General features: G+C 33.3%; 1 protein-coding gene across 1 annotated transcript; it reads left to right on the top strand.

The window, feature by feature from the left end:
• Positions 1-1133: 1133 nt before the first annotated feature.
• LOC112734873 (probable DNA primase large subunit) lies at positions 1134-7947 on the top strand. The gene is made up of 20 exons (XM_025784384.3): positions 1134-1490; positions 1838-1899; positions 2004-2107; positions 2519-2600; positions 2681-2740; positions 2844-2907; positions 3252-3271; positions 3749-3832; positions 3917-3981; positions 4082-4130; positions 4207-4254; positions 4354-4443; positions 4569-4628; positions 5256-5315; positions 5561-5635; positions 5986-6071; positions 6257-6350; positions 6425-6532; positions 6743-6804; positions 7435-7947. Exons 1-19 carry the CDS (start codon positions 1337-1339, stop codon positions 6758-6760), a joined length of 1383 nt encoding a protein of 460 aa, XP_025640169.1. The 5' UTR covers positions 1134-1336; the 3' UTR covers positions 6761-6804; positions 7435-7947.
• Positions 7948-11841: the final 3894 nt, after the last annotated feature.

Below are 11841 nucleotides of genomic sequence, written 5' to 3'. Positions count from 1 at the left end.
TCCGACAATACTTGGAGGAGGGAAAGCTTTTTGACAGTGCGCCAAAGCAGAAACGGGAGAAGCTGCCAAATACACTATAATCCAGGGGGCTCTATACCAAAGGGGAACTTTCCAGCCCCTCTTGAAATGCCTACGTCCGGAAGAGATGGACTATGTGCTGAGGGAAATCCACGAGGGATGATGCGACCATCATATAAGGGGAAAAGTGTGACCCAAAAAGTTGTGAGGGCCGGGTACTATTGGCCACGATAACCCAGGAGTCAATGAAGCTCGTTAGGTCATGTATTAAGTGCCAAGAGAACGGTGATTTCCACAAGGCCCCCGCAGAGGAGCTATCGCTCATTATGGCCTCCCGACCTTTTGCCAACTCGGGGTCGACCTCATGGGCTCCTTTCCGACTGCACCTAGCCAGCTCAAATATCTCATAGTGACCATTGATTACTTCACCAAGTGGATCGAGGCGGAGGTCTTGGCCACGATAACAACCTCCCGGTGCAGGAAGTTCTTTGGAGGCAAGTAATCAACTCCTTCGAAATCCCATAAGTCATCATCTCCGATAATGGCAGTGAATTCTCCGACAAAAAATTTAGAATCTCCTTGAAGGATTGGAGATCTGACAGCGCTTCACCTCCATCAAACACCCTCAAGCCAACGGCCAGGTAAAAGCTGCCAATAAGGTAATCCTAAAGGGCATCAAGAAGAGGTTGGAACAAAAAAAAAGAGATTGGACGAAAGAACTCGGCTAAGTCATCTGGTCCTACCGCACCACTCCGCAGTTAGCAACAGGAGAAACCCCCCTTTTAGTAAATTTTAACTATTAATCCTAATTATATATATTATATATATTTTTATAATTATGACCAATGATTTTCTTAAATTTGTATGTAAAGTACTCAAACATGAATTTGAGTTTTGCGGAATCATTCATATAAAACAAATTCAATATTATGGTATTTGCAGGAAAAAAAACACTCCCTTAATTAACGAGGACAATAAAATAAAACAAAAATAAAGTCGGTGAGTGAGACTTTTCATTTTGGGTTGTCGGCTAGTCTCTTTTTTTGGGGGGGCTTGTCGGCTAGTCTCTTATATTTTGCAACTAGTTATTGGGCCTCACCGCCACATTATTTTTCGATCTTAAAGAGAGCTTTTGAAGGTTGAACTCTCTCACTGTACGAAAGCCCAATTCTCACAACCAAAACAATGGAAGATGGTTTCCCGCCAATTTGCTCTCGAAGCCAAATTATTTGGCGCGCGATTCAGAAACCGAGATTCTGCATTGTGAGAAGCAATTCACAGATTGTACTGCTCTGTCTTCGCCACCGCACAAGAAACGATGCAGGTTGTTCGATCTCATCAGAGTCACAGGAGCTTCTCCTCCTCCAGTGGCTCCGTTTCAGCCTCTCCGACCCTTCCCCTTTATCGCTCCGCTCCAGAGCTCGAAGTCAGGCTAGAAGATTTCGAATCTTTTGCCATCGATCGTCTCCGAGGTCAATCTTTCCTCTTTTTCTCTTCTTCCATCTCGAAAGATCTGTGCACGTTCGATTAATGTTTCAAAACGCCTACTCTTCTGTTACCTAGGGTTTGGATAATCTGATGTACCTAAGAAACTATAGGCAAAAATAAAAAGAAAAGAGAGCGAGATCTGGTTGTGTAGGTTTGCGTTAATTTGAGTGTTGTGTTCAACTGAAGATCTGAAATCTTGTCTTGTTTATTTTATTTTCTTTTTAAAGTATTGAATTAGCATCAGATTTGTGTGTAATTGTACTGAGTTTCTGTTGCTGCGTCATTGTCATGTTTTTGAAGTGTTTCAATTTGCTTTTGTTGCTGGTTGTAGTTCTCAAGGGGATCTCTGATGGCTTGTCAAGGGGAAAGAAACCGGACGAAATGGAAAAATTGGTAAAAACAGTGGATAAATCGTCGTTAATCGGTTACTATTTTATTTAATTATGTCATTTGGTATTTGGACCATTCTTATTTGAAAGTAAAACTCCTTTGTGCAGGTAAATGAGCTGTGGAAAACAAATATGAGACATCAAGATTCGTCTCAGGTTCTGAACAAGGATATTATATCTCATTTTGTTCTCCGTCTTGTGTATTGCAGAACGTAAGAGTTCTCTATCTCTCTTTTCTGCATTTTTTTACTGCTGTTTCATGCATGCCATTTAAATGCATTCCACTTTTTCTTTGATGCTAACCATAATAATAATGAATCATACTATAAATAACATTAGACCAATACTGATTGGAAATTGCCAGAATTGAATAAATTGGTAAGATGAGGCACAAACCATTAACACTCTTGAATTTGGTCTATGGAGAATGAAGTTGACTACTCATCCCAGTATTTCAAACTCATATTATTGATCCTGAATGATGATTTACTCAGATCAAAGTAGTGGGTTTAAAATTAGAAATAAAAACCTTATACTTACATGAAATCCTAATTGCCTTTTTTTTTTTGTTCAAAAAAAATTCCGTGTAAACTAAATTACTAAATTGTTGCCTATATGTCTAGGGAGGAATTGAGGAAATGGTTTCTTTCTATGGAATCTGCACTCTTTCGCCACCGATTTCGTAATCAAACTGCTGAAGCTCAGGTAGTATCTACCTACACGTCATGGTTTCGTATTTCAAGTGTGGTATTTACTTATCATTTACATTGCTTATGAGTGCACAGCGGGCCATCATGGAAGAATTTGACCTTCCTTGCAAGGCTGTAAGCAATGCAGAATTTGAGGTAACGTTCTTGTTGCTCTTGTATTCAAAATTGTTATCCAAATTGAATTAAGTAGCCACAGGTGCCGCTTATTGCCTAATAATTAGAATCTTTCAATTTTCAGAGCTTGAAAGACAAATTGGGACAAGTTGCACGTTCTATTGGTCATAACCTGTCTTTATCCACTAGTAAGAGCACATTGCTTTCGTTTCTTGACCATGTAATTTATGTAGCTCTTTTCAGCAGAATTATGTGCATGCTCAATACTGTATGGTGAATTAACCTTGCTAAGAATATGTGAATCCACTACCAATGTGGCAGTTGCATGAATTAATATCTGAAAAAGACATCTTGGCCATTCTTAAAGTGGTTTATTTGTACTACCGCTCTGTTCTAAAGAAATAAAATCGTCAATTTTCAAAAGTTGTCGTTTGTTTTTCTAGTTGAATTTTACAAGTTATTTCGTGTTTTGTTGGTTTATTTAAAACTAATTGCCCATGCTTTTTCTTTTGTTCCCTTACCTTTTTGGCAGCGGATGCAATCTACTATAAGGTATGCATTTCTCTTTCTTTTTTATTTTTTTTTTCTGCTTAATTACTTATATATCTTACAATTAAATTAATCTGTTGCATTGGTAACGTAACTGCAATTTTAAGTATTTCTTATCTTTCTCTATATGCAAGATAAGTTCAATATTGGATTCTAATGATGGCTTCTTACTTGGGAAAGTTCTGAACCCTCCCCCGCCCCCTCCGGCTTTCCCCAACTACCAAACACTTAGTTTAGAGAGTAATTGGTGTGCTTATGTTTTTGCGGATGATACAGAGTAGAGAGATGGGTTAGTGAACTCGGGACGAAGAAAATGATTGGTGAAGGTCTTGAGAAAGAAGAACTTGATTATCTTAATATCTCTTTGGAAAAGTAGTTCTTATGCTCCATGCTGCCCTCACAGTTGTCATTTCGTCATCTTTAACTAACATTCTTTCATTAAACTATGGGTTACTTCATTTGTATATTTTTCCCGTATAGGTACCATTTGAAGAAGTTCCAGAGCTTGTAACTGGACGGAAAGTATTTATAAATCAGGGATATGCATACGTTGCAATGAATCAGGTTAATGTAACTACTGTATGTTCACTCTTGTTTTCAATCGTTGATTTTTTATTTCAATTCTGCATTTCTGCTTTCCTTTACCAGGTTGTCTCACTTGTAGCCACAATTTTTCGTAGTCTTCTGTCAAAGGCACTCATCCTAACAAACAGGTTTCCTTGGTCATGTTGATCGTAATAAATGTTTATTATTATTTTTTTCTTTAAATGATTTAAGATTTAAAGTTTAAACAATTGCCTTTAATTATTGCAGAAAATGGGCAACTTCAATTAGAGAACAAGAACAACATAGGTTGACTCCTGTAAGTGTAGTTATGCGATTCGAGTATGAATAAGTTGTTTGTTTTTCATAGAAGTTGACTCTCTGTTTCTTTATAGATTGTGGAGGCCCTGTGTTCGAGTTATTTGGGTCCTGATTTTTCTCAGGTAATGGATGCAACATGTCCAATCATTTATATCTATTATTAGGTATGAATGTGATGTTGGATTGATAATCATCTCTTTGATTGAGAACCTTTTTTGCAGCCTAAAGAATATGGTGAGATATCATTAAAGGACATTGATCAAGTTGCCAAGAGCTCATTTCCTTTGTGCATGCGTCACCTATTTGAAAAGGTTAGATATTTGTAACAAATTATGGCCACATTTCTATAATGTATATTTCAACTTCCACTTACTGAGTCACGGTGTTTTTTATTTGTTCTCTAACATCTGATCTGATTTATACCACTTATTTGCAGCTGAGAGAGGATCATCATTTAAAGCATGCAGGGAGGATGCAACTAGGCTTATTTCTGAAGGTTATGTTTGGTTGCATTTTGAGCACAAGAAAATACTGTTTTGTCTGTGCAGTCATAAGTGAGATGTTAAACAAGGCTGCTATTATGCACATGGGTGGACAGCCACTGTGTAGCTAATCTGGTTGTAGTTTGACATATGTTTTCACATAATGTTTAAAAGTAATTTATTCGTTCCTCTTTTTTCCATTGCTCTGGTTGGGGACTTTCTGGAAGAATCCTGACGGTTGAAGTTACTTTGTTTCATGTTGCAGAACAAAATCAGAGCACTCTGTTAATAAAAAGTTAATTGTTGCTTTTAAAAATTATGATAAATTCGGTTTGAGTAGTTCTTGTAATGGTTGTCCACACTTTGATTGGATTCATTTTCGTATAATGGTTTATGGTAATATTTTTGCCGGGTCCAAACTTTACTGTTTGTTTGCCCTTTTTTCTTTTAAATTTTTTTGCATTGTCAGTCAAAGTAATGCATTTTGACGTTCCTTCATTGTTGAACCAAATGATTTATTGGGATATGCTTGATTGATTGATCCAAAAAAGTTTCCTTAATCCCTTTGCTTATCACTTACTCTTTGTGATCTTATATTGTCTTATCTTATCTTACTGTCCTTTTCTCTGTAATATAAGCAGGGTGTTGGCCTGAACGTAGATGATTCACTTGCATTTTGGAGAGAGGAGTTCTCTAAAAAGGTAAGTATGCTGCTTGTATATTATCTCTTACATTCCAATTACATGAATGAAAATTTAGAATGAAAATTAGAACAGTTTCGAGTTTGATATTAAGACCTTTTGCATCATTCTCTATGTCTTTCTATTCTGTTTCTTTCACATCTCTCTAGACATACAGATTTGTAGTCTCCAACTAGTTTTTTTTTTAATATGTTGCTTTCTTTTCTCAAATAGTTTTAAATTATTAATCAAACATCTCGCTGTAGGTTGGTCTGGAGAAGTTTGAGAAAGATTATGCATACAACATACGCCATAATTATGGGAAAGAAGGGAAGAAAACTGTAAGTTTTGAACTTCATGACCGATATTTGGGATGTTTCATTTATTTCCATTTGTAATTTGAAACTTACTCTAAAAAGTTAGTTCTTGTGTATTTTATTTGGAAAAACAGTATTCATATACACCAAACAATCTTTTGATACTCATGTCCAAATACCGTTGTTATTAATTAATTATGTATTTAAATTATTTTTTAATTAACAAAACAAAGAATACTTGTTTAGTTGTTAAGAACATGTTGATATCAAAATAATGTTTATTATAAAGGGGGTAGACATTGCAGGATTGATTTGTGTTTTATGTGCATAAGTTTGATCAATTTCAGTGAGTAATATTTTGATGGATTTTCCAGGATTATACTCCCTATTCTTGTCAAAAGATTATTTTATCAACTCCTGGTGTTGGAGATCATCATGGTTGCCCTTATCGACATTTTGGGTGAGTGTTATGATCTGATGAACGATCAAGTAGATAGTTTAACTTTCTAACTAATTTACTCCATCTAATTATTGATTGTTATTGCCTTATTGGGAATGTTTAATATTAAGTCACGTTCTTTGGTGTTTTTTCCCCCTTTCTTTTGTTATGAATGATTTGATATTAATTGATATCATTTGAATTAGCGAGGAGAATCTAAGAGCTGCTCTCAGTAGAATGGGGGTTAATAGTCGGGCAATGGAAGATGTGATGGGCAAAGTGAGAAATAGAGATTATCAGGTTGGTCTCAACATAACCTACTGAAATAGGGATTTGGTTTGATGTCTGAGACTATATGGATACTGTATGTGCAGTTGGCCTGCACCTTGACATTTGAAGCTCTTCATGCGGCGTCATGTGATGCAGGGATTAACCATCCAAATCAATACTTCAGTGACAGTCAAAGGCTATTAAAGGCAAAGGTAGTAGCAGTATAAACTTCAATACTATTACCACAAATAACTTGCACACGTTTTTCGTTTCTTGATAATCTTGATTATCAATAGAATCGGCACTTCAATCCCAAAATACGTCTCTAAAAGTGGGAGATCTAATTGGGTCTGACACCACTAGACCACTATCTCTAGACTCTAGTATTATATTACTTACTATTCATTACTTTTAATATACAGAAGGACTCTTCAACGTAAGAATTTTGTTTATCGCAATGGACAGAGTACTGTGGCCCTCCCAGGTTCGTTTCTGTGCGCTGTGTCCTTGTTTTCCCATGTTTTATTTATTTATTAGCCTTTTTTTGTTTTTCTATGTGTGTGTAATGTGTTGTAAGCTGAACAACATAGGCTATTATTCATAACCGGAATAATACACGTTTGCATTCATTAACAGCTTGAATTTGTAAACAACGGCGTACAAATTCATAAAACTTTTGATAGAAAAATAAAATATTTTTAGTTTTTAATGCATAAGGAACCTTATCGTTAGTAGAAATACATTACTTTTTGAGTCAAATACCGCCGTCCATATAATTATTTCGGATTCTTAATTTTAACGACCACAATTCTATACATTTTGAATCCTGTATAATTTGTTAATACTTGCTTACACAAATATGAAATAGCTACCAACTGCATCCTAAAGCAACCGAGTATTATAGGACCCCACACCCCACACATCTGGTTGATGTCAAGTGAAAAAGTTATCAAGTGGCATCTTCCTTTGTTAAGTAGGACGTATATTTTATCCCTCGAAAAATGATAGGCCGTAGAATTTCAACCGTCTCTAAAGGAGCTGAAAATTTGAACATTGACAATGTTGCTGAAATTATTGTATTGAAAAGTATTCTAAATTTTACACCTAAATTTAGGAACGTTGTTGATGCTTCGACGTCATCGATGCACAGACTGGATGCTGGAAAATCTTTTGCGTAACATCCGAGGCAAGAGTTAGATATATATGTTATGCTTGACGTCCAGGTCGGATACTGGCCCGAGGGAATATTTTATTAAGCAGTCAAAATAGTTTTCGGTTTGCACTCATTTAGTTTTTGACTTTTAAAAAGATACAATGAATTAAATTAGTATTTTTTTTCTGTCAATTAGATGCTGACTAGAATTTGTATCTCATGTCATCATTTAATTAATGAAAGTACTAATTTAATTCAGAAGTGTATTTTTTAGAAATTAATTTGAAAAGTCAAATCTTATAAAACTAAATTGATGCACACGTGATCAATATATTGTTAAATAATAACCATTATTAAATAGTAGTGTGATACTGTGATATTTTAAGTGAACAATTAATGATATGGGAAACATGAATTCAGGTTTTGTGAATGAATATTCGTATTATTTATTTAGTCTCATCCTTTTTTATATCCTCCCTTATATCTAAGATGTTTAGAGATTGGCCAAGTACGAAAAAATTACGGGTTTTTCATTTTTTCGCCCTAATGCTTTTAGTTAGATTTTTATTCCCCATATATATATATATACACTTTTTGTATTGTTACAGGCTTTTTCTTCTAATTAGTCTAATCTAAACAAAGACTATTTCTATTATTAGAGTTTTTTTTTTTATTCTAATCCAATTAGAATGGAGTATATCTTAAACCAACTCATGCTCATTCATCCTTAACGGTGCAAGTGCAAGTTCATTAGTATGATTATTTGTAGACCTTATTATGTGAAGCCTTGCGAAACTAAGCATGCATAACTTCGGCCCAAGTTACCATAAGAAAGGGGACACTAAACAACTATGCATTAATCAATTAATTAATAAGAGAAAGTTCAAAGTAAGTAAAATTTATTATTTTTTTTTCAATATTTTTAGTTATCAATGTAATTTTTTTACTTTATCTCACTTATAATGGAGGGATTTTAATTTTCTCATCTCTCTATCTCACTTCAAAATGTATTAGTTAATATTTAAAACTAATAAATAATATAATTAACCATATATTTTATAAATAAATGTAATTAAACTATTTTTCAAACACAACATTTTAAAATATAACTAATTAAATCAAATAAATTATTTTAATAAAAAAATTAATTACAATATTTGAATTTTCTGATATTTAAAATATGCTAAAATTTAAAATATTTTGTTCAAAGGACACCCATATATTCTTTATTATACTAGTTATATAATAGGTAACTTTTAGAAGTTGAAAGTGTCACATATATACTGATTCATGACAAATATGATATACTTATCATACAAAGACATACAATGAGTACCAATTACATAGCAAGTGTTTTCTTTTTTTTTTAACTAAGTTCTTTTGCAATATACGTTCTTGATTTGTTGTTATATAAAAAGAAAATTAATAAGAGAAATGTGCGTTGCAAAGGCTTGTATACATTAGAATTGAGAGTGAAATTGTGTTCCAGCTGTATTTGTAGACCCACTATGTGGTTGGGGTGGTTAGATCGAAGAGCATAATGGGGTTTTGGATTGATAGTGCATTATTGTGGCACCTTTTCTCGTTGCTCTCCAATTTCTTTATGTGTGGGGGTTTGAACCCTTTGTTTGCTCCTATTTACGGGGAAGCTGAGAGTGACATTCATAATAATGAGTATGACAAACTCACACGGCTTGCATGTGTCATGGGTCATGCAAATAGCCTCCATTCTCCACTATTTCATCACTCATTCTGTTAAATAAATGTTGCCACCTGATCATATCTCACCTTTCATTTCACAATTCATTTCACCTCTTCTCGTTTACTACTATTTGGTCCTGCTATGTGTATAGTGAAAAATCATGCATATCAAATGTAGTAGTGGGGCTGTGAAAGGGCTTTGATTTGATTTTAAGATATGAGATTTTTTTTTCAATTCATTGTTTATAGGGTTTTCTTTTTAATAATTTTAATAAAATTAAAAGATGTGTTATACAGAATTTAAGATCATATAGTATGAGTCTTACATTTCACTTAAATAATAAAGAGATATATATAGATTTAGAGCTAATAAGTGTAAGTTTATTATGCACCAAATAGTGAGTGCTTCCCTTGATGTACTCAAATACAAGTAGTCAGGTGGGTTAAAAAAAAAAAAAAAGAAAACCAAAGAAAAGATATAATGACAAAATTGAGAATATTGATGGGTGGTTCATGTTGAATATGTTCATAACACATTTCTCATATCAACATATATAGTACAAAAGATAATTAATAATGTGTACACAAAATATTTATTTTTCAAATGAGGGATTGGAGTTCGGAGTCAAAAGGTATAAACTAGTTAGTGTGGATTGAATGAAATTAAATTGCACGACTTATAACGAAACTAGCTAGCTTAGTTATAAAAAAATTCGAAACACTACTTTTTCTTTTTTTGTTAAAGCTAAAATAACGATTTAACACATAACTATTGATGATTTTCTACCTTGTTTTTAATATATGTTTTAAAGAACGATATAAGAACAATATATATAATGAAGATACGGCAATTATAATTCTTCAGAGATCACTGGAAAGACTTAATGGTTATAAAGGGATGCAGTAGAAAAGAGACAAATTGTAAAGGACATAACATGTCGAAGGCTAAGATAGCTTGTTTCTTGAACCAGCTCACTCTATCTATCTATGATTATGAATGTCACATGGCTGATATAGACCAGTCAATGACATTCCTTGCATAAATCTTTTCTTGTGTTAATAGTTCCAGGCCCCTCAGAGATTGAACAAATTTGTTTAAAACTTTAACCTCAAAGAATTCCCAAAAATGATTGTCCCAGTAAAATCTTATATATTCTCCAGCAAAGTTGATCTCAAGTCTCAACTTACCTTTCACTCAAATATATATATAGCAACATAATCTCGTATGAACCCCACCTACTTTTGTGGTCTGTCAACAGCTATATAAATATATGCTATGTAGTTTGCAATAGCTAAACAACAAGGACTAGCTAGAAATTATATATATTATTATATCTAATTAAGCCTAATAACTGAAGAACTAATTAATAAAATCAAATGTGTACTGCATGCTCTCTGATCTCACATGCACGACTTCGAATAATAATGAACATGTACAATAATGTCTTAGTCATATGGGCATATATTGCCGCAGTATTTTATCCAAATAATATCTTATAATTATGAAAGGAATCAACCCCAAATTGGTAAAATTTAATCTTTTCTAGTTGGGGTCCTCTCCTTTGATCAACAACATAATAATGGAGCTGCGTCAAGTGGGGGCATATGCAGTCGCTTTACAAATTCTGCTTTACCCATGTGTGGTGGTTGAAATTTTTCAAATACCCATAATATTTCTTCTTCTTTTTTAAATTTTGTAAAAAATAAATAGAAATTAAAAGTTGGAGACGGATGCAGTGATATGCACAATTGAGTTGCTTCTCTTTCATCACAATATGTCTATTCGTTGGTTTGTGACAAATTTAAAATATATTGTATTATTGTGCTAAGGTGGTTTTTACTTTGTGTTGAAATTTAACAATATACTATAAATTCGTATATCTTTTAAAAGATTAAAGTGCTAAGTAAAAACATGAATAATTTTATATCAAATACATTAATTATGATTTTTGTTATTAAATAAAATTAAATAAGTATCACAAAAAACTTCAAGTACAGTATGGACTAGTTGAAGCCTTCATGTCTTTATTAAAGTTAAAGTGGTGATCTTTAAAATATTGAGGGTGGGTTTTCTAGCAAGTCGCAAATGCATGCCTCTTTCAGGTGTGGAAGCTAAGTGTGTCAGTGTCACACAGTGGTTTCCCAATTTAGGTTAACATTATATTCTGAATTATAGTAAGACAGTTTTGTTTAGTTGGTATAAACACAATTTTGTTCTTATAATTAGTTCTTTATGAGTATAGAAGTCAAACTTGATGGGCCTGGTCATTTTTATTGACAAGGTTGTCATTTATTACTATTATTTGATAAGAGAGTAAAATTTACAATAAGTCATTTAACCAATTAAATCTAACCAAGTTGGTATAACTTAATTCAGCTCAATGCACCATTATCTCTAATAACTTTTTGACTTATCGCACAACTATATATAACTGCCTTTTCTATACAGATTTCGTTTTTTTTTTTCGAAGACAATGAATGATACAAGTTTACATCGTCAGTTGAACCAGAATGAATTGGATTATTGTTTTGAAACGAATCAAGTAGATGAGGTTTAGTTCGAACTTCGTTAATGTAGTTCGTTAGTAGTTAATGCTGGTGTAGTTATTTTGTCAACGAGTTGAATAATTTTGTTTTTCTTTGTAAAAATTAATGTTCATGGTTGAA

Source organism: Arachis hypogaea, chromosome 3 (assembly GCF_003086295.3).
Source record: "Arachis hypogaea cultivar Tifrunner chromosome 3, arahy.Tifrunner.gnm2.J5K5, whole genome shotgun sequence".
In the NCBI taxonomy this organism is placed as follows: Eukaryota; Viridiplantae; Streptophyta; class Magnoliopsida; order Fabales; family Fabaceae; genus Arachis; species Arachis hypogaea.
The sequence above is the reverse complement of the archived record's forward strand: the minus strand, read 5'-3'. Positions and strand labels throughout refer to the sequence as shown.